The 23,892-nt window shown below is 40.2% G+C and overlaps 2 protein-coding genes across 2 annotated transcripts; both read left to right on the top strand.

The window, feature by feature from the left end:
* The first annotated feature begins 13 nt into the window (after positions 1-13).
* Positions 14-11,037, top strand: LOC144990289 (uncharacterized). Its single transcript, XM_078943450.1, has 13 exons — positions 14-797; positions 990-1,158; positions 1,489-1,573; positions 4,959-5,018; positions 5,097-5,156; positions 5,361-5,454; positions 5,588-5,768; positions 6,470-6,519; positions 6,635-6,705; positions 6,893-6,994; positions 7,063-7,249; positions 7,896-8,001; positions 10,608-11,037. Exons 3-13 carry the CDS (start codon positions 1,523-1,525, stop codon positions 10,717-10,719), a joined length of 1,074 nt encoding a protein of 357 aa, XP_078799576.1. The 5' UTR covers positions 14-797; positions 990-1,158; positions 1,489-1,522; the 3' UTR covers positions 10,720-11,037.
* A 3,899-nt stretch (positions 11,038-14,936) lies between these two features.
* On the top strand, positions 14,937-18,083 carry LOC144990290 (general vesicular transport factor p115-like). Its single transcript, XM_078943451.1, has 7 exons — positions 14,937-15,294; positions 15,482-15,600; positions 15,683-15,864; positions 15,937-16,058; positions 16,152-16,290; positions 17,550-17,704; positions 17,979-18,083. Exons 1-7 carry the CDS (start codon positions 15,217-15,219, stop codon positions 18,066-18,068), a joined length of 885 nt encoding a protein of 294 aa, XP_078799577.1. The 5' UTR covers positions 14,937-15,216; the 3' UTR covers positions 18,069-18,083.
* Positions 18,084-23,892: the final 5,809 nt, after the last annotated feature.

Below are 23,892 nucleotides of genomic sequence, written 5' to 3'. Positions count from 1 at the left end.
TGTGTGTGTGTGTGTGTGTGTGTGTGTGTGTATGTATGTATGTATGTGCAGTGTTTTTCGAACTATTTTGAGACAAGGCACACTTTATCAAAATACAAAAATCCTGCGGGACACCAGTTTTCAAAAATTGAAAAAGGAGAAACTCTATATTCTGTAATCTCACATGCATTTTGTGATAATTGTGGCAGCTGTTTCTTTTTAAAAGATTTAACAAAAGTTGAGTTAGTTTTCCGTAATAATTTTCAACTAAACTATTTGAAATGTTACCCCGGTAGATGTAATCTTTCAGATACAGTTACAAAGCAGTCATATCCGTGCAGATGGGATGTTCCGAATCAACGGCACGCGGGTATTTTGTCAGTTATATATAAAATACCAACGGCTGAAAAAACGATTCAGAGTCAGACTGACATCCCAGATAAACTAACAGTTGGTGAGCTATATTTTTCTGTTTCATTGATTACAATTTTTTGTGTGTGGAAACTATGCTTAGATAGATTGTTAGATGGAAAATAGAAATAGTTAAGATATATGGTTCACAAATAGTAACTTCTATATCAAGCGGATTTGTTAACAGCCGTGGCCCGTACCGACCGAACCGTATGGAACCGAACTCTGAAGTGAATCCAACCAAATTATTGAGATTTTTAGCTTATTGTTACACCCCTAATAAATATAGATAGATATAATTTTGCTGGATGTGACATCCATAGTTACAATTAATAACGACAATGCTAACAACACATTTGTTTTCTTTTCAAACTAACGGACGCAAATCACAGGAGAAAACCATCCAGGTGAGGTACTATTTGTTTTATTATTACAATTTGTTGTGTGTGGAAACAAAGTATAGTTAGATAAATTGTTTGTTAGATAAATATGCTTTCAGTGTTTTTTTCTTTGCCCATTGTACAATAAAATGTAAGCCACCACTCAGCTTGTAGGTACTTCAACGTTAACCGTTTCATGTATTTTTGCCGAATTAACAGAAAGAAAATGGAGAATAAAAATCCCCCCCCACCACCACCACCCCCCCAGGAAGATAACCCCCCACCCCCACCCCCACCCCCTCAGAGGAACCCCCAACCTGCCCCCCTAATCTGGCATTCAGCGGTAAATCGAGCCAGGCGGGACCGCAGAGTCGCCGGGGAGAATCAGGTGAGTTGAAAGTGTTTGCTCTAAAACATGTCATCTTTCTCACATACGACACACCTCATTTCTCCACCATTTTTTTTCAAAGAAGCACAATTTATAGTTACAAATACTCTTTTAAAATTGATTTCAAATGAAAACAGACACATTTTAGCCTTTTTAGAGTTTTCATCATTAAACTTTTCCCGTCTATTACACTGACCTATGTAGAAATGCTTTGTGTAGGCCCAACGTTTAAAATTTCACGTCATTTTCTTATTTAAACAATTTTATACACGCAGATTGTCTGAAGTTTTTCCTTGTGAAGTCAAATATTGTTTTTTATTCTGTCGTCAGTTTCTCCTAAGGAGGCTCCTCCCGCTGGCGAGAAATGAGGAGGAGAGGCAACGCCTCCGCCAGGTTTACGGGCCTAACTAAAATGGTAAGTTTGATGACTGCAAATCCCCTCTTTGCATTTTCGTTTTAATAATGAAACAGAATAAGCGGTTTTAAGTATAAAATGAAAAAGCATTTTGAAATATTGCTTTTTCTTTTTAATTTTGAGTCAAAAAATGCAGCTACATTTTGAAAATGAAAAAGCATTTCTGTTAATCTATTTTAATTGTCAAATTATACATTTCTAAATGAATTATGCTACACATTTACCAGAGAATGTCTTGAAAATGAAATGTCAAATACCATTTTCATTTTCATTTTAATTAAGTGACAGAATAAGCTGTGTTGAATAAAGAAAAGAAAAAGCATTTTGAAATATTGCTTTTTCATTTTATTTTTGCGTCAAAAAATGCAGCTTCATTTTGAAAATTAAAAAGCATTTCTGGTTTTGACTTTGCTTTTTATTTATGCTACATAATCGCTTCCATGGTTTCTATATGGGAAACCTTTTATCACTCTTCTTCTCTCCTCGTCGCACCCGCCTGCGCGCGCCCGCGGCTGTCACTGTCTCAGAGAAGCACGCGGCACGTGCGCTGTTTCAGAAACACACATGTCCTCATTCTACAAGAGTTTGTGTCTTGCGAGGAAATACGACAAATTTACTGCGTTTTAATTATTCTTTTCCATTGTATTCATTTCCATTGCAAGCTGCGTGCATTCTTGAGTGCGCGACACGGCCGCCCGCCGGAGGATTTTGTGTTGGGGGGGGGGGGGGGGGGGGGATTACTGTTCTCAGTCACTCTGTAACACCAAACATGAACACACGCTGTTAGATTTGCGTGAATATCACTACATTTTCTTGTTGGGAACTATTTTGTTTGCAGCAAAGTTACGTGTCTGAATAAACAACGGCGGAGCCTCCTGCCCCGCGTTCTTCATGGGTGTCAGGCTTCACGACTACCGGAGAGGTGACAAAGTGTCTGCAGTCTGTTTATTACTGGGCAATATCTAATATTCTGGGAAGATGTCTGTACCAGAGAGCACAGGCGAAGCCTCACATGCAGCCAGAGGGCAGAAGAATCAACACGCACCCCCCAACACACGTGTGCGCGCTTCTTCCTCCTAGTCCTACACAAGACGCAGCGCGCAGACACAGTCACAGTTCTACTCCCAATTCCTAAATCTGCAAGGGAAGCAATAAACCAGGCCAATTTTAACTTCATCTGAAAAAACAAAACTCATTATATTAAAAAAGGAACAATAATTCAGGATTACAGTGAAGGTGGACTTAATAGTCTTTGAAAGTTTGGATGGTATGATTAAGATAAACTGACTTAGGTCTTTCTGCAAAATGAAAGAAATATTTGGTTTCTTATTTGTTCCAACATTTTCTCTCATCTAGGGGCCACTGAGTTCCTTCTAAAATGTGATTTTGATTACGGAAAACTTCCTATTAAACTTTCTACTTCTCATCAGCAGGTGTTACTGTACGGCAAACTCATATTCAAACATAACTTTAGTCCACATAACACTCCCATATGGAGCTGTCGGTATAATTTATGTAGGAACAAATCAACATTTTTACAAAAATTAGATCGATAATGGTATTTGGTCATTATTACATATTATGAATGATAATGGAAACATAATCTCATTGGAAACTTTTTTCCTGTAAGTTTGAATTGAATGATAGAAATCAATACAATGGAAATGCTTTGTGTGAAGCCCCAAAAAAATTCTAGTCATTTTCTTATTTAAACAATTTTATACACGCAGATTGTTTCCAGTTTTTCCTTGTGAAGTCATTTGTTGATTTTATTCTGTCATCAGGCTCTCCTTCGAAGGCTCCTGGCCTTAGCGACAACCGACAAGGAGAGGCGCCGCCTGATTTGAATACACGGCCCCCTTTTCTGAAAAAAATTGGACAAAAAAATCTTCGTTGTTGAATAAAAAAAAAATTTTGTTGTTGAAATTAAAATTTTTATTTTTGAAAAAACAAAAAAAAAAAATAAATTGGAAAAAAAACAACCTCAGCAACGCTTCTTGTTCTCTTCTTTTTATTCCTTGTACACATGCAAAAGTATTGAAATTCTTTTATTATATTAGCTCATTTAAAGAAAGAAACATTTTATTTAAGTCATACAAAATGGTGGATGTTCTCGTTCCAACTGGATACTTTAAGCCTGTAAAAGTTCACAACCAGCTTCAGCAGGTGGGGGTTCCACTGGACAAGTATTAAGGAAAATTTGTTTTAATTTTAAAGGATCACCAAATATGTGCACAAATTCATAAAGTAAACCTAACTGACCAGCCAAGGTGACAACATCTTTAAAAACCTAGGTTAGTGGGACTTTCGGTGCTGCTGAATGGAGTAGACGCGTGTGTCCAAACTTTGAGGTGCTTGGTGCTGACATCCTGGACTCAGACCGTGCACAGCTCTCACTAGCTGCTAAGCCGGGGCCCTCCGGTATGTATGCATGCATGCATGCACCGGTATGCACGCATGCACCGGTATGCACGCATGCACCGGTATGCATCCCCCACTTTCAGACCAGCGAGCTGGTGGTGTGGACGGCTTGCAGACTTGGGGGCAATCTCTCTGACAAGGGCTCTCCTATCCATATCTTCGAGGCTTACTGCCCCGGAGGTTTTGTAGCAGCGCACCCAGTAACGAGATGTCATGAGGAAGCTTTACCAGCTTTAGCCTGCCCTGAGGTACCAGCTAAGCTATTTGTTGTGATTGTTCAAGTGGCTGAGTTTTACGTCTTTTTATATCACCAACACTCGAGACACACTTTGTAGCTTCACACAGGTTCCCCTTTTATTAATCTCCCCTTCATGAACATATCGACACACAAAGGTTCCTACCCATTTGTGTCACCTGATATTATACCCCCCTTTCTTAAACGAAGAACGTCAGGGTAACATAACTAAAAGATTTCTCATCAGTAACATTGCACTGCTCCACAGTAAAGTGTTCATTCACATAACTAACATAACAAAGTAAAACCCTTAAACTGCATGCATATCACTGTAAAACCAACAAGTTCTATCTACGAGGAGTCAGATTACTCAGATCCTCAACCTGAGTGCGGGGATTATTCAACGAGCGTGAGCATCACAAACCCAGTTAGTATAAATGAGACATTTGCAAAGTTCTACTGGCCTCTTTATGCATCTGAGTGTCCACACTCCCCAGATCCAACGCCCGATAAAAATAACTTTCCACGTGTCGATGATGAGGATGCTGAAATTCTAGGGAAACCCATCACTATGGCAGAAGTCTCTGAGGCCCTTGCTGGTTAGCTGGATTGAGTCTTCCCAGTTTCTGCTTGACTGAGCTCACCTGATCCAGGTGACCAGTTATAAATGCAGCGGGGTTAGCTGCAAAGCAGACGGTAAGAAGACAATTTAATCATCTCCATTTTCAGGGATCATCTCAGAAAGAATCAACAGATGTTTCAAAAGCCAAGAGAGGAAGAAAGAAAAAGGTTGGTCATGAACATTTCTACATTTTGTCTATGAAAGAGTTGGAAATCTTTCTAAAGAGAACGTTAACTACTTTCCAGAGTGACTCAGAACAAGAAAATGAAAAAGATGAAGCCCCTGCAAGTATGTCAGTCCATCTGGTAAGTGTGATGTGCAATGCTGACATCTTCCCGGTGTTAAAAAGGCCCATTGAAGTGCACAGCAGAATAGTTTAGATCTGCTGCAGGAGAATGGAATAACAAAGACTAAAAACTCAAAGCAGATTTCAATGAAAATGTCTCAGAATTATTGCAATTATCCATAAAGTGGAAGTATTTTCTGAATGTGTTTCTTGGTGTTTTTAGGTGGAGATCCTCTTAAACGACGAGGCAGGAAGCCCAAAAGTGAGAAGTTGCATTTGCTTCAGCAACAAGACCATCACGGATCAGGAAGTGAAATGTCAGTACCTCCCAAAAAAGAAGTGCTGCATTTCCAACATACTTCCATATCTAATGTTCAAATGATGCAGACAAATACAAGTGTACAACTGCTGTCCTTCTATTGGTAAGTAAAGCTTTGCATCTTTTCTTAGGGAAACAGCAGAACCAGAGAAAAAGAGGAAGAGGGCATCGGAGGACAAGACCCACCGTGAAGAAGAAAGGAGGAAGAAGAGGGAAGGTAGTAAAGGCAAGGAGTTGGAATGCAAAGAGCCGGAAGCCAAGAAGAAGAGGCAGACCAAAGACGACGGCTCGTCTGGCTCTGACGATGATGAGGCAACTCAGCATGATCACACACACGATGACTTATGCTCATCACATGAAGACATTCTCAGTTAATATTCTCCTGCCATCCATTTTATTTTTATCTTAGGAAAACAAAGGTAATAATAAAAAACAACAAAACTCCGAAATGGACAAAGACCGGCGTCGGCAGAAACCTGATGAAGGGAAAGAGTAACTATGTGAAGAATATTCAGTGAAATCTAAAAGCCCCCGTGTTTTTACTTTGTAGTTCAAGCAGAAGTAGTTAGTTCACAATGACTGATAATTCATTTCTTTATGACAGTTATTGATAGTTCCACTTGGACTTAGTTACTAAACTGCTTGATGCAAAAGCAACCAGGTCTTTAGTTGAATAGCGTTCTAATTCAATCAAATTTGATTTAATATTGTGATTTGCTCTATTTTTTATAGTTTTTTTCCTTTTAGGTAAGAGTAAAAATCAGTTGTTTGTAAAACTAGAATGTAAATTCTGCATTCTGTATCTGTGCTAGAACTAGGATTACATAAAGGTCACAAATGGCTATTTCATACAATTCAAAGACTTGGATGAGGCTGCAGAGGTGACAGTTATTGAAAAAGCAGAAATGAGAAATGAAACATACATTTTCTCCAATAATGAGACAACTAGTGTCTTATCTTTTGCACTTCCACCTATAAACTCTAGATTATGAGAGATTCTTTTTGATTTTCAGACCAAACAAAGACGGCGCAAAGAAAACTGAGGCAGGGGTCAAGAAAAAAGGTGTGCAGGAGTTTAATCTTTTTGGCATTTCAGTTCAGAACCTAAGCGTCTGTCGTCTGAAGTCAGTAAATTTGTTTTTTCTAAGTAATTTGTCTGGTTTCTTTTGTCTACTCAGAGATGTCTACTGACATGAAGATCCAGAGGCTCCACACGCAGATCAAAATATCCCTGAAAATAGACAACCCGGTAATCTGTTGAATCTATATCACATGCTAAAACTCCTTTGATCTTTTCAAACCAGAGTGTTACCCTGGAATGAAGGACAGCATCTTGTGCTGTTTCCTTACAGCTTAACCACATTTCCTTTTCTTCATGTTGACCTGAAATGCACTTTCATTGGTCTGATGTTGGTTCCTGCCTTTCCCCCTACCAGGATGTAAAGAAATGCTTGGATGCTTTAGATGAGATCAGCTCTCTTCAGGTCACGCCTCAGCATCTTCAGAAACACGGTGATCTCATTTCCACACTCAAAAAGGTAAACCTCTAAAGAAAATGTTTTAAATCTCATCCCACTGCTGACAAAAAACAGGATTTGTGTTTTAGATCCGCCGATTCAAAGCTAGCCAAGACATAATGGACAAAGCCACCATGCTGTATAACAAGTTCAAGAGCATGTTCCTGGTTGGAGAAGGGGACTGTGTGCTCAGCCAAGAGCTCAACAAGTCTTTAGCTGAACAGCGGCAATACGAGGAAGCAAAGAAAGCTGAGCAAGTCAAAGAAAACGCTGCAGGTACAATATATAGATTTACTGTTTTCTTTTTGTTACATTCAGATACTTCTGTGAGTTTAGAAATATCAATCTGAATCTCACTTTCTTCTTTGTTGTTGCTGTCTGATTATAACAGTAGGACAGGAACATTTCTCAATTAGAGAAAAATATAAGTTTTATAATTAACAAAACAATGCAGAAAACCAAAGTAAAAAAATTGTGACATTTCATCAAACAAATGGTTTTTTAGAAGTTTATTTTGGATATTGGATACAAATGTTTTTCTAGAAAAAAGCATGTTCTTTAGTGACAAATCAAGAATGAGCAGTAAGTCACATCTAAACCAGCCAAAGACCAGAAACCTTAAAGCGCCTCATGCAGTTTCCTGTCCTCTTCCAGGGGAGATCAGAAGGTCTCTGTAGTTTGCCGGCAGAGGCGGTTCAAAGATTTCCAGCCACATCCTTGCTGGAATTCAGTTTTTCCAACACAGGTCCATAGTTTAGTCAAAGGTCTTTGTTTTTGGGTTCAAAGTTTAGCTAATTGGTGTAAAATCCTTCAATTGAATGGAAGTCTGGAGTGCTGCATGTGTTATCACATGCTTTTCTTTCTGTGGTAGTTAGAATTGTGAAATGACATTTCATCAAGACTGAAGTGGTGATTGTTTCAGACTCTACTGACAAGATGACCAACGGTGAGATGAGTCCTGCAGAAAAGAAGGAAGAGATGGAGCAGGAGAAGTTCCTGGAAGACTCCTCAGCAGCAGAAAACCACAGGTGTTTGATGGAAAACTTCAGTGTTAAATAAATGGATCCTAAATGTTAAAGGACATTTGTTTTAGGCTTATCCTGTTATATTAGTGCCTACACTTTATTACCAAAAGTATTGGCTCAGCCATCCAAATGATCAGAATCAGTTATTAATCACTTTGTCCAGCCACAGGTGCATAAAATCAAACACTTTGGCATGCAGACTGTTTTTACAAACATCTGTGAAAGAATGGGCCGCTCTCAGGAGCTCTGTGTATTCCAGAGTGGAACTGTCATAGGACTCCACCTGTGCAACAAATCCCAGTGAGAAATTTTGGTGGAGGAGGAATTATGGTGTGGGCCTGTTTTTCAGGACTACTTAGACTACTTTCCTTCCTCTTCATTGTTTTATGTCGGAACGGGACGTTTCATCTGGAGGAGGGGGCGTATGTGACACTCTTTACTTCCGCATTGGTGTTTGGATGACAGGTTCATGACGTAAGGTGACAAGGGTGTGTGAATGAAAAGGAGAATAAAGGCTACACCCAAACACAATGAGTTATATCGCCAGAGGAGACCACGTGGCTCCTCATGGGAGGAGAGCACCGTCATCTTGGAGTTACTGCTGCAGTGCATGCATGGGAACATTGCTCCACCACCTTCAGCCAGGCTTCCCAAGTGGGCGTTTCTCCTCTAGCTCAGTGTTTTTCATCCTTTTTTGAGCCAAGGCACACTTTATCCTTGACAAAAATCCCTTGACACACCAGCATCCAAAAATTAAAAAAGGAGAAACTCTATGGTCTGTATTGATCTAATGTCCCTCCACAATCTCACTTGCATTTTTGTGATAATTGTGGCAGAAAAAACTGGAAGTTGCAGCTGTTTTTTTCTAAAAGATGTAATAAAAGTTAAGTTGGTTTTCAGTAATAATTTTCAACTAAATTATTTGAAATTTTACCCTCTTCCCCGTTCGAACGGCAAAAAACTGAGGGTTCGAACAGGGAAGTGAAACCTGAAGGAAGATCCGCCTTCCACGGTCAGAAAGGTCATTTCAGTTCATGTTCAACTGCTGTTAGGTGACGGAGGTGACAGTGCCTATGTCCACAGAATCAGCATGCCTAAGGCAGACATGAGGTTCCCCCCAGCCCCCCATCTCCTTACGCTCTTTGGATTTGTTGTCATCATCAATGAAGGGAAAAGAGAATTGGATAAGTCGAATGTTGCGTGTCGACATTGTTACACAAAGATAGCGAATGCCACATTAATTTTTTTTCAGGCCAGTGTTAAGTTTTTGATTTCTGGCAGCTAATAGGTTTTCTTATTTTATGAAGCAGATCACCTGAATAAGTCAGTTTTATTCATTTTTATATAAAACCAATAAATGCATTTTGCAAGTAATTTTTTACTGCCTTTTTTGTACTGAAAAAAAAAACAAAAATAGATAGAAAAAAACTTTATTAATCTCCCAAGGGAGAAATTCAGGCGTCTGACAGCAAAACACAGACAATAAATAACAATAAAATAATAGTTCATAAATAGTAGTTCATATCAGATTTGTTAAACAGCCGTACCGAACTAATTACACCCAAATGTGTATACATACATACATACATAAATATACACACACACACACAATCTATATTAACAGGCTATCATTCTAACGGCAGAAAGATGATAAATTTGTTATTCTGGGAAATGTATATAACTCTGCAGCAAAAACAAAATCACGTTTTCAGACTTTACAAGCTCTGTTAAGGAACTTAACCAAAGATATCCTAACAGTAATCTCATCATTGGAGGTGATTTCAATATGGTGGAAGATGAATACCTTGACAGATTTCCTTCAGCATTTCAAAACCATCATTATAATCCTCCTCTTCTTCATTTATGTAGAGATTTCAATGTTTCTGATGTCTGGCGCCGTGATAATCCTGATGTTCAAGCATTCCCCTGGTTTAAACCAGATGGATCTGCTAAATCTAGGTTGAATTTTTGGTTGACATGACAATCAACAGAATTTTACATCAATAGCTAAAACTTCAGCTGCACCATTAACAGACCATTCTATGATCAAGCTCATTATTCAATCTCGCAATAATCCTAAAAGCGAAGGTTACTGGAAGTTCAACGCTAGTCTATTAGAGGAGGAATTTTATTCTCAGGCGATTATAAATGAAATCCAAAGGATAACTAACGACTGACAGTTCACCACTCAGAGGGAGAAATGGGAATTTTTCAAATTCAAAGCAAGACAGATTTCCATAACTCATAGCAAAAGATTGAGCAGAGATGGTAAACAAAAAGAAATGGAAATGATCAGAGATATGAACTCTATTTGTTGTAAATCTCTATTGAGTGAAGGTGAGAAACAGAGAGTTGCATTCCTGTAAACCTCTCTGGATAATATGAACATCTCTAAAGCCAAAGGTGCTTTTATTAGATCCATAGCTAAATCGGTTGAAGAGGGAGAGAAAAGTTCAGCTTACTTTTGTAGACTGGAAAAAAGGGGACAAGGGAAAAATGCTGTTAACAGATTGCTAATTAATGGCAGAGAAAGTACAAATATGGAAAAAATGAAGAGAGATATTTTCCAGTTTTACAGTGGGTTGTACTCTTCTTCTTATTCATTTCAGGATGCTGATCGCTTCTTCAACCACATCAAGGGTTTGGCTCCTAAAGTGGATGAAAATTTTAAACAAGTGTGTGAAGCAGAAATCACTATGGAAGAAGCAGAAAAAGCCATGAGAAGTTTAGCTGTAGATAAATCTCCAGGATCTGATGGGCTTATCATGAACCTTTACAGACATTTTTGGGAACACTTGAAAGAGCAGTTTTTGTTGGTCATAAGTTGAGTTGAACATCCTTTTACCATGAAGCAGGGTGTCAGTACCCTGATTCCTAAACCTGGGAAAGACGCCAGACTAATTGATCATTTGAGATCAATATCCCTCCTCAACAGTGATTATAAAATTCTAACCAACATTTATGCATCTAGATTAAAAACAGGACTGAATCAGATCATCTCAGACACACAATCAGGGTTTTTAAAAGGACGTTCAATTCACAATAATAGTTCTTGATTTGATTGACTATAATCAATTAATTGAAGATGATGGCTTCATTTTATTTTTAAATTTCTTTAAAGCCTTTGACACGGTTGAAAATGTTATCAATACTTATAAAAAAGCTCTGGTTTCTGTAAACTCAATGTCCTGGGAGAACAGTTAGCCATCACTCAGCTGGCAGACGACACGGCCACATTCATGAAGGACAGTCATCAAATACTGGAGATCATTCAGACTGTGGATTTCTTCTCTAAAGCATCTGGTTTAAAACTAAATCTCAGCAAATATGAATTGTTGCCAGTTCACTATTCTGATCAGTCAGTTCTTCATAACACAGCTGTTAGGACTGTTGTGAAATATCTTGGTGTTCATATTACCAAAGATAGTCAAATAATGGAGGAAATGAACTTATGGAAAACTTTAGAGGAATGTAATGTCAATTTAAACATGTGGTCACATTTCTTTTTTGGGCAGAGTGTTTCTCACTAAATTAGAATGTTTATCCAGATTCATTTATCCAGCATATTCACTCCCAATTCCTAAATCTGCAAAGAAAGCAATAAACCAGGCCAAGTTCAACTTAATCTGTAAAAATAAAAATTATTACAAAAAAAGGAACTATAATTCAGGATTACAGTGAAGGTGGATTTAAAGCCATAGACTTTGAAAGTTTGGATGGTATGATTAAGATAAATTGGCTTAGGTCTTTTCTGCAAAATGGAAGAAATATTTGTTTTCATATTCCTTCAAACATTTTCTCTCATCTAGGGGCCACTGAGTTCCATCTAAAATGTGAAAAAACTTCCTATTAAACTTTCTACTTCTCATCAGCAAGTGTTACTGTACGGCAAACTCACATACAAACATAACTTTAGTCCACATAAAACTCCCACATGGAAGTGTCGGTTTAATTAATGTAGGAACAAATCAACATTTTACAAAAACTGGATTGATAACGGTATTTGGTCAATACTACATATTATGAATGATAATGGAAACATTATCTCATTGGAAACTCTTTCCAGTAACTTTAAAATAAATGATAGAAAACAATAGAACAACGTGATCAAAGCAATCCTTCAGACTTTGATCAAAATGTCCTCCAGTTTGGTTCAAAATGTTCAAGTTCTGCTTTTATCTCTGCTGTTCGATGGTCGACCGCTTAATTCAAAACTTCGAAGCTCATTTATACGACCTTTGTTTGTTAGATAATTGTTTCCAACATCTTACAAAAATCTTTCTATATCACGGCGTTACACAAGAGAGGAAATAAGCAAGTAAAGATCTCAGTTTATTAAATATCCAATTTTCCCAAAATACAAAGAAATCCATTTTAAAATAATGAATGCAGTCTATCCATGCAAGGAACTGCTACACATACGTTTTGGTTTTCCTGAAAATAACTGTTCTTTCTGTGACATAAATAATAAAACACTTGATAATCTGTTTTTTGAATGTATGTATTTTTACAGTTTTTGGGAGGATTTCTTTTTTTGGTGCTCCTCAAAGTTTCCCTTTGTCAAAGAGATCATGTATTTTTTTGTCTTTCAAGTACATACATACAGCTGGCAATGACATGAAGAAAACTGCAGTGTCAATATAAACTACATCTCTATCCTTCCACTAATGAAATAAAGAAAGAAAAAAGACTACATACAAACATTATGTTGTTAACCAGCATAGATGAAGTGGGATTGCCACCAGTTTCTGGTTGATCTATAATCAGGCTTTTCAATTTAAAATATCACCAGGCTGCAAGGTTTGTTGGTTCTCTTTTCCTTCAAGGCTTTGAAATTCTGCGGCGACTGATGAGAAGTCAACACTACATGTTCCTGTTGAACCTTCACACTTGCAGAGCTTTTTTGAGGGAGGCTTAGCACCTTGAAGCTCTCCACTCTTTAGTAAAAGTGAAACCTTTGGGTGAAGTCAAGACATGTTTGTCAAAACATACAACTTCAGCCAATCCCCACCACCAAGTTATACACAGAGATTTCTTATCTAACACAAGTTTATTATCTATGAATTGAGGGTTTTTTAACCCCGAAGGCAGCACACCTTCAGGAAGCCTTTATTTGCAATACCTCTTTGTGCCACGAGAGGTCCCTCTAACACCAACTACTCAACCTGTTTACAGAATGACAGGATGTAAGAGCTCCAACATTTTTTCCCCAAAAGTTTTCTTTATTCAGATTCCTTTTTGGGTTTCCCATTTTATTGCAGCAGTAATTTAATACAGCCATGGGGTTCCTTTGAATAAAACTCCTCTTCTAATCTTGAAAAAGTGTTCAAAAGAACACCCAGACAGACAGAATTCATTCATTCATTTTTCTTAACCGTTTTTTTCCCTCACAGGGTCACGGGTCTGCCGGAGCCCATCCCGGCCACTTGTATATGATATGGCTTTTGTGTATTGTTATGCCATTGGTTAAACATAATTCTGTTAAAGAACTACAGGGTCGCATTGTTATGACGTCACAGCGGTGCGGGGGGCAGCAGGAAGGAGATGCTAAATGTGTTGACAGGGTGCACAAAAGCAGCAGAAAGTTTAAAACCAAATCACATCCAGACGTCAAACAGAGCAAATCGTGGAGGCCTCAACACAGTAAACCAAATGCACAGTGTCATAGGTGCGGCAGCTCATCACCCCATCCAAAACGTGAGTGTCCAGCTAATGAAACAGTATGTCATGCATGTGGAAAAAAGGGACATTACATGAGAGTGTGTAAAAATAGGAAGACTTTGAGTGAAGTGGAGGAAGATGTCAATGCCTTATTCCTTGGCAGTGTTACCAGCAATGGAGAGCCGCGGATGGTAAACATAATCATAAACAACAAAAGCGTGTCATTCAAAATAGACACAGGAGCTGATGTCACAGTATTGCCACTTCAGGTGTTCAAAGAAATCTTCAGAGACAGTTGCCCACCCACTCTTCAAAAACCAACCAAGCCTCTGTTTGGACCTGGAAGAAAGCCGTTGGAAGTCCTGGGGTTCACAGAGATGAGACTAAGGAAATGAGCTAAAGAAGCAAGAGAGGATGTGTACATCCTGAAACACCTGCACACAGCATTGCTGGGGAGACCTGCTATTCACAAGTTGGAGTTAGTTACTCGAATAGACACTCTCAGCATCGAAACACTAAAAGTCAGCTACCCAAAGCTGTGCAGCGGTCTTGGTGAAGTGAAGCAGCCATACAACATCAAGTTAAGACCAGATGCTCAGCCCTTCTCATTAAAGACACCTCGGAGAGTTCCATTGCCGCTCATGGACAAAGTGAAGCAGGAACTGTCCCGCATGGAAGACTTAGGTGTGATAACCAAAATAGAGGAGCCAACAGACTGGTGTTCTGGCATGGTGGTGGTACCCAAAAAGAAAACAGACAAGGTGCGTATTTGTGTTGATCTCACACACCTCAACCTTTCTGTGTGTCGAGAAAAATACATCCTGCCATCAGTGGAAGAGACACTAGGCAAATTGGCTGGAGCCAGGATTTTCAGCAAATTGGATGCTAATATGGGATTTTGGCAAATTCCCCTTACAGAAGAGTCAGCCAAATACACCACCATTATTACACCTTTTGGCCGTTACTATTTTAGGCAGCTACCTTTTGGTATTGCTTCTGCTCCTGAACATTTCCAGAACAGAATATGAAATGTTTTTTTTTTTTGCATGTTGGGTTTTGTTTTATTCTTTAAAACATCCAAACTGTTTGGTGTTGGCTGTAATGGATACTAACACTTGGCATCATTTGACTGCTATAACGATGATTTCAAAACATTTGTTTACATTTATTATTTATAGGTGTGTTTATTATTTTTTGTTTGTTTGTTTGGCCTTCAGATGCTTATTAAGGCTAATTTCTTTCAAATATTTCCTTTTTCTGCTTGTTTTAGGGTTAGTTGTTAGTTGTTTTGTGCTTGAGCGCTTTAAAAAACCGTGGAGTTCATTTTGGGGTGTTCTGTGGTTGTGATTCGGTTGAGGTTTAGATGAACTCTGAACCCGATCGATTTTAACCCTTCTAACTTCCACTCCTGTGTTTAGTTCTTTGGGTCTGAAGTCTCTTTGTGTGAGCTGTCTAACATGCTTTTGATGCCTCTGCTCGCGTGTCAGAAGCTCCTCGTCAGACTCACTCTTTGGTTTTCTGCAGGGCAGCAAAGTCCAGACCAGGGTGGGCCTCCTCATGCTGCTGTGCACATGGATCAGCAACTGTCCCATTGCTGTCACGCACTTCCTGCACAACCAGGATAACGTTCCCTTTGTATCCTTCATCACAACCTTTTTACCTTCTCCCCCCTTTGACCTCTGAGTCTACATTTCTGCTTAAATGCATCTTCACATCAAATCCGACCTCTGAGTGTAAAGAGGACCCATGTGTTTATTGCTGGGGAGGGAGCCCCTGTCCTCCACTGGCTTCTCTGCATGAGCCTTGACTCTGAGTCCTGCAGCTGACGGCTCAGATCTCTGAGAACCTGGGAGAAGACGAGAGGCTGGTGCAGGGCCTTTGTGCGCTGCTGCTCGGCATCTGTATCTATCATAACGATAACTCACTGGAAAACTACACCAAGTACGTGTCTTTGAGTCACTTTAACATTCTGTTAGACTCGATGTTTGAATGAAAACACAGATTTTCTTCCCGTCGTCTTCAGGGAGAAGCTAAAGCAGCTGATTGAGAAGCGCATCGGAAAGGAGAACTTTGTGGAGAAGCTGGGCTTCATCACCAAACATGAACTGTATTCGCGGGCGGCCCTAAAGCCGCAGCCCGTCTTCCCGTCGCCGGAGCAGATGCTGTTCGACCACGAGTTCACCAAGCTGGTCAAAGACCTGGAAGGTCAGGGAGACCGCCGTCCTCATGTGCAAGTGATGGTTTGAGTCCCAGTTGACGTAACGCTGCTCATCACAGGGGTGATCACCAAAGCGTTTCACAAGTCCACTGAGGAGGACAAAAAGGAGGAAGAGGTGAAGAAGACGTTGGAGCAGCACGACAACATCGTAACTCGATACAAGGAGCTGATCAGAGAACAGGTTTGTCGAATTTGGCTTCTAAAAATGTTGCCCATTAGTCGTGGATTTGCTGTAGTCTCCAGATAACATCAGAGTTTGGACTGTGTGACTCAGGATGCTCAGATCCAGGAGCTGAAGGAGCAGGTAGCAGCTCTGTCCTCCCAGCACGAGCAGATGCAGGCCACTGTCGCACAGCAGCTATCCCAGATCCAGCAGCACAAAGACCAGTACAACATCCTGAAGCTGAAACTAGGTCAGTCCTCGTCCAACACGCAAAAGCTCACTCTGACACTTTTACAGTTTCTATAACCTTTTTGTTGGTTTAGAAATGATGGAGACATTCATGTCTGATCCTTTTTGCTCTAAAGAGCAGCTTATGTTATTAAAGGAAATTCATTTTCTTGTCTCTTATCTGCCTTTGAGGGAAAAGCTTCCACTGTAGCTGAAGACTGGATTTGTAGGGTTTTTATTTACACTTTGAAAGGTTTGAGTCACACGTCCCACAGAAAAAGTCACTTTTCCCTGAGCTTTTTCAGATTTTTAGTTTTTGATGATGGCTTTTGGTATGAAACGTTGCTGATTATTGTAGTCCTTTTTTTCCTGTTTTCCAGAAATGTAAAAGAAAGTCACTTCTTGGTTTTCAAAGCTTAACTTTGTTCCGTCTGTTGTGTTGCAGCAGAAGCTTTTTATTGCAGTTAAGACACAAACATGAATAACAACACAATTTGCCATCAACTCCTGTGACCAATCACCTGCTTCCTGGCCCTTCTAGGCATTCTGGGTAGTGTAGTCATATCACATTACATGATATTTGTTACTGTGCCTGATTGAAAAAAAAAACAGCCAGTAATCTTAAAATATTTTCTTGATTTCCTTTGATGGTAAATAATATTTTCAGTCTGTAAATTCTCCCAATTGCCTTAATGGTGGTGTAGTGGTTAGCACTCTCGCCTCACAGGAGAAGGTTTGAATCCCGGCCGGGTTCTTTCTGTGTGGAGTTGGCATGTTCTCCAATGCATGTGAGGGTTTTGTGGCTTCCTCCCACAGTCCAAAAAGCGTCTTCATAGGTTCACTGATGACTCTAAAATGTCCCCAGGTGTGCTTGTGTGAGTTTGTGTACCTGCAACAGACCGGCGACATGTTCAGGGTTTTAACCGCGCCTTTGGCTTGTGACCCAAAAAAAGATTTAGCAGCTTCTGATGATGGAAGAAAATTCTCCAAATCAAAGACTTGTTTAGCCTTTTAGAGTTCAATGAGACAATTTTGAGCAGACATTTTGATTTGAGAGATAAATCTTCATGTCTGCGAACCACAGCAGGTCTATAGTGCTGAATCAGCAGCTTCTATCTGACTCTCCTGTTTGTTTAAACAGAAACGGTGTTCCCGTCAGCCCTCTATAGAAATGAGACTCGTTTTACCTCAGAATGTAATCGATGCTTTAAGAACAGGTGTGTGGTATGTCTGAAGGGTTGGAGTGTTTTGGTATGTAATCATGTGTATTGTCATCTTCAGGTAAGGAGAGTCCGAGTCAGGGGGACGGCTCCCAGCAGAACGGACTGCAGACCGAGGAGCTCTCTCAGCTCAGAGAGGAGCTGGACGAGCTCCACAAGCAGCACGCAGTCCTGCAGACGCAACTCGCCGAGCGAGATGCACTAATCACCACCCTGGTTAGTAGATCTAGAAGATTGAGTGAGTGAGTGAGTGAGTGTGTGTGTGTGTGTGTGTGTGCTGGGATGAGGAGGATTCTAAAAACGTCATGAAATAAACCAGTAAATAAAATAATTTCTGCTGATTTGAAAAGTGACATTTTTGTTCAGATCTGAAGAAAAACCATTGCATCCGTTTTTGTCACCAGCTGTAATCTACTTCAATTTGAAGGTTTAAATGTCTTGAAATGTGATTCCTGGTATTTAATGTTTATTTATTTCATTGTAACTGTAGCAGTCGAGCTCCCAGACGACAGAGAGCCCGGCAGGAGGATCAGACAACACAGAGCTGCTGCAGGTGAACTGGGACTTTTTTATGTGCTGATACGAGTTTGCTCCAGTTAGTACATCAGAACAACGCCAAACTGTAAAAAGATCCGGTTCATGTCATGTCTGTCATGGAGACTTTAAAAAAGCACGAATACAGATACGCCACAGGGCAGTGTGCTGAGCCCTCATCTTCTTCACTTTGCTCCCTGTTTTTACTTTGAAAGTCCTAATGGATGTGGACCATCAGAGCAAGTGGTGCTCGGACACAAACCTCATGGAAAAAGCCTTCAAAAGCAGACCTGAAGGATCTCCTGGTTCAGATCATTGCAGATCCAGTCTTGATGGTAGAAAGAAGAGTTTGCTGACTATCACCAGCTGGTTAAGACTTTTCTGCAATAAAGGTGTAAAAAACACAAACAAACCCCAAACTGCCTCCCTCCATCCTGTGAACATCTGCAGGAGCTCAGTTCCTCTTGACTGTTTGTCTGTCCGCTGCTGAAAGACCGGATCTTTCCCTAGAATTGTTGGAGTTGAGCATTTCAAACAATCTAAAAAGAGACGATCAGAACAGATGAACAGTTTGAACCGTTTCCATCTGGCAAACCGTTCAGAGCGCTAAAGTCTGGGACTAATGCTTTCTAAAGTCGTGCATTTTAACATAACTAAAATACTGCTATATTTTTCTCAAGTGATCGTTTTTTGTTAAGTCGCAAAGTCGGTTTGGTGAGATTTTTTTATCATTCTCACTGATCAGCTATCAGCTCAGTTTCAGTTTAGCTGTGTGGGACTTTGATCTCAGAGCTATTTAATACCCCGCCTGTGGTTTTTACACAAACCACCTGGGGCCTGTTTCAGAAAAGAGGTTAAGTGTAAACTCTGAGTGCATTAACCCTGAAATCAGGGAAACCCTGGGTTTTCTGTTTCAGAATGGGAGGTTTGTTAAACCAGAGAAAGCAGATTAAGTCAAACCCGTTTCTGAAAGAGAGGTAACTTACTCGGAGTCAGTGTCTATGGTTACTTATGCTGTGAACCTAACCTGGTCGGGAGCAGGTTTTACTCTGTAAACTAAAGGTTTCTGCCGGTCCCCTCCCCTTTTTAAAGACGAAGCGGTATGTTTCGCTTTAACCTTCATTGCCCACATTTCCGTCACACAGAGACGGTCTAAGTGACAAGAATGGCTTGTTCTTTCTTGGAGGACCCAATAGACGAGGAGGCTGCATTAATTCGTAGAGAATTATATTTACCTCGTACGAGGATTTTGAGAAGACTCGATTTTTTGTCATTTCCCCATACGTTTTTGTTTGAGCGTTACCGTTTTTCGTTGCAGTCAATTACATATATACAATGAAAACAACATTAGATATGTATTGCTATGTAGATGTTTCATATGTCAAATATAGTCAACAAAGCCTACATCCATGACATGCTCAAATTTGACCTGATTGAATCATGTTTTTATACTTCATTTTTAGCTGCTGCCATGTTCTTTTAATTCCTGCAGGATTGCATCTACATGAAAATGAAATCAGGGACATTGAATTAGATTAATGTAACAATTACTTTTTGGAAACACAATTTGCTAGTACTGCTTACTTTCTTATTCCCATATAAACCTATACCACTTGATCAATACAAGGGTAGTGTTGCAGCGTGTGTGTGCTGAGCGGGGTGCGATCCACGAGAGAGAAGGGGAGGGGCGATTGCAGGTGCAGATGGGGGGGGGGGGGGGGGCGTGAGCACGGAGCGGAGGTGTGTGCGTGGTATGTATTGTGTGTTCGGAGGACGGAGCACTTAGTTAAATAAAGAGAAGGTGTCATTCCTAGAATATCTGTTTTGGAGTCATTCTTAATCCGCTCTGGAGGTTGAGGGTTTCCAACGGGAAGTGAACCCCGAAGGAGAATTCCCTTCCCTTCCCTTCCCTTCCTGAAGGAAATCTCCCCTGCGCTTCTGACCACGGTCGGTCGGAAAGACGAGAGAAAAGAAAGGAGAAGTTTTCGCGCAGCGAAAGGTTCAACAGTAGACAACAGTTCACTTTTAAAAACACAATTGCATGTATTAATATTAAACTGACCAACGTTTGCAAGAGGGGAAGGTTAACAAAAAAGTCCTCTAAACATTACCGACGTTAAATGCATTTTCCCCCCAGATTGATTCTGTACACTATGCAGCATTTCATGCATTTACACCAGGAATGACACTTCAAAAGTACACCTAAATATCACCCTTTTTTATTTCACTCCTTACGCTATTTAAGAAGTTATTACAGCCAATATTTTTTAACAATGATTTAAATGCAAACTTAGGCATTAACTTGAGCAGCTATGTTTTCCCACGCTAACTGTCTCTGTTTTGCAGATGCAGCGGTGTTGCTTTTCTTCTGGAATATATGCTCATATTCACTGTAACTCTGCAGCAGCACGTCAAGTTCAGCTGGAGTAATACGCAGACCTCTTTTTTTCACGGTTGCCATGGTGACTCGTGATATCTGCGCTCCATTGATAATGGCTTCTTATAGTCGCGGTGCGCACGCTCACCTCCGAATCAGTCCACTCAGAGTTGATTGACCTAACGTGGATCAGCTTCTCTGAAACAGAAAACTCAGAGTTGTTAATCTCCCGATTGACCAACTCAGAGTTCAAGTTCAACCTCAGAGTTGGTTGAACCTCCTTTCTGAAGCAGGCCCCTGGTCTGAGAAAGTCTGTAGTTGTTCCAGCAGGAGGAGTAAACTCACCGCCTGTGAGGCATGACTTACAGAGGTACCTTTGGTGCTGAACCTTTATTTAACTCTCAGGAGTCTAAGGTGGAATTCAAAGTTTTTGTCTCCTTTGGAGTTTGATGTTTTCACCTTAAAAACTGTTGGTCATTTTTTTTCAGTACGACTTTACCAGGGTGTTTTAGTTGTCATTTTGCTGTATGGTATTAACGCATTTGACCTGAAATCATACTAAAAGAAACCCAAACTCATGCAGATTTATTTTTTTAGCTTGAAAATACAAATGTTTTGTATAATTTATGATTAACTATGTAGACATTGGGCAAAGCGTTCAATGCAAACAAACTGTCAGACCTTTCAGTACAGATATGGGTTCAACCAACTCTGAGGTTGAACTTGAACTCTGAGTTGGTCAATCGGGAGATTAACAACTCTGAGTTTTCTGTTTCAGAGAAGCTGATCCACGTTAGGTCAATCAACTCAGAGTGGACTGATTCGGAGGTGAGCGTGCGCACCGCGACTATAAGAAGCCATTATCAATGGAGCGCAGATATCACGAGTCACCATGGCAACCGTGAAAAAAAGAGGTCTGCGTATTTTTCTCCAGCTGAACTTGACGTGCTGCTGCAGAGTTACAGTGAATATGAGCACATATTCCAGAAGAAAAGCAACACCGCTGCATCTGCAAAACAGAGACAGTTAGCGTGGGAAAACATAGCTGCTCAAGTTAATGCGAAAGTTTGCATTTAAATCATTGTTATGAAATATTGACTGTAATAACTTTTTAAACAGCGTAAGGAGTGAAATAAAAAATGGCGGTATTTAGGTGTACTTTTGAAGTGTCATTCCTGGTGTAAATGCATGAAATGCTGCATAGTGTACAGAATCAATCTGGGGGGAAAATGCATTTAACGTCGGTAATGTTTAGAGGACTTTTTTGTTAACCTTCCCCTCTTGCAAACGTTGGTCAGTTTAATATTAATACATGCAATTGTGTTTTTAAAAGTGAACTTTTGTCTACTGTTGAACCTTTCGCTGCGCGAAGACTTCTCCTTTCTTTTCTCTCGTCTTTCCGACCGTGGTCAGAAGCGCAGGGGAGATTTCCTTCAGGGACGAAGGGAATTCTCCTTCGGGGTTCACTTCCGTTCGAAACCCTCAACCTCCAGAGCGGATTAAGAATGACTCCAAAACAGTTATTCTGGGAATGACACCTTCTCTTTATTTAACTAAGTGCTCCGTCCTCCGAACACACAATATATACCACGCACACACCTCCGCTCCGTGCTCACCCCCCCCCCCCCATCTGCACCTGCAATCGCCCCTCCCCTTCTCTCTCGTGGATCGCACCCCGCTCAGCACACACACGCTGCAACACTACCCTTGTATTGATCAAGTGGTATAGGTTTATATGGGATTAAGAAAGTAAGCAGTACTAGCAAATTGTGTTTCCAAAAAGTAATTGTTACATTAATCTAATTCAATGTCCCTGATTTCATTTTTATGTAGATGCAATCCTGCAGGAATTAAAAGAACATGGCAGCAGCTAAAAATGAAGTATAAAAACATGATTCAATCAGGTCAAATTTGAGCATGTCATGGATGTAGGCTTTGTTGACTATATTTGACATATGAAACATCTACATAGCAATACATATCTAATGTTGTTTTCATTGTATATATGTAATTGACTGCAACGAAAAACGGTAACGCTCAAACAAAAACGTAAGGGGAAATGACAAAAAATCGAGTCTTCTCAAAATCCTCGTACGAGGTAAATATAATTCTCTACGAATTAATGCAGCCTCCTCGTCTACTGGGTCCTCCAAAAAAGAACAAGCCATTCTTGTCACTTATACCGTCTCTGTGTGACAGAAATGTGGGCAATGAAGGTTAAAGCGAAACATACCGCTTCGTTTTTAAAAAGGGGAGGGGACCGGCAGAAACTTTGAGTTTGGAGAATAAAACCTGCTCCCGACCAGGTTAGGTTCACAGCATAAGTAACCATGGACACTGACTCCGAGTATAAGTTACCTCTCTTTCAGAAATGGGTTTGACTTACTCTGCTTTCTCTGGTTTAACAAACCTCCCATTCTGAAACAGAAAACCCAGGGTTTCCCTGATTTCAGGGTTAACGCACTCAGAGTTTACACTTAACCTCCTTTCTGAAACAGGCCCATGGTATCAGAAGAAAAAAGCTCTACAAAACATTTGTTGCCCTCCCTAAAGTGTTTTGTTTTTAATCTGAACACATATTTGGGAGTGTTCCGGTTCTGGGTTACACAACAGGACATGTGGCGTGCCTCTCTGCGAATACAACTATCTTCAAATTACTTAAAAAGTTGATTTTTCTCCAAAAAAGAATACGAAGACCTCAAAAAGTCTCTTGACATTATTCAAGAAACGCTGAAAAGTTTATGGATCAAGTGTCGGCTAAGGTAACGCCACTTTGGGATATGATGGAAGAGTTCCGAAGATTTCGGGCTTTAAAACGAGCAGCGAGAAAACCGGGTCGAGATTCTGGAGAAAAGACTGGACGATGTGGAACAGCAAGTAAGGATGAATAATGTCATTCTCACTGGAGTACCAATCAAGCCTCGAGCGAAGCTGAATACAGCTGGAGCTAGCACTGCTAATGCTAGCGCTAGCGTAGCTAGCAGTGCTAATACGGAGATCGGTGCAGAGTCTCTGGTGCAGCAAATACATTCATTTCTCACATCTAAAGGAATTTCCCTGGATCTCAATACCATCGAGACCTGCCACCTGCTCCCCAGGATAAAGGAGACGGATAAACCAGCGATCCTCATCAGGTTTGTGAATCACAAACACAAGCTAGCTTTGATGAATCAACGCAAAAATCTCAGAGGATCTGCTGTTTATCTGAACGACTATCTGACTAGAAGGAATGCTGCAATCTCAAAACATGCACGGCTTCTCAGGAAGCGTAAGCAGATTGAGAACACTTGGGTTAAAGGCTGCAGGATTCATGTCAAACCACTCGGTCCACTGGACCGGGCCAAGGTTGTGGTTGTGAACATCATGAAGGACTTTGAGAAGTGCTTGATTACGGTTGTATGAAACAACGTGGAGTAATAAATCAAAGAGCCAAATAATTTCAAGAAATATGACCCCTGGATTCCTCACTTTCTCCATACGTCTGACGTCACCT

Source organism: Oryzias latipes (assembly GCF_053564925.1).
Source record: "Oryzias latipes strain Hd-rR chromosome 1 unlocalized genomic scaffold, Olatipes_Hd-rR_3.1 chr1_Y".
Taxonomy (NCBI): domain Eukaryota; kingdom Metazoa; phylum Chordata; class Actinopteri; order Beloniformes; family Adrianichthyidae; genus Oryzias; species Oryzias latipes.
The sequence above is the reverse complement of the archived record's forward strand: the minus strand, read 5'-3'. Positions and strand labels throughout refer to the sequence as shown.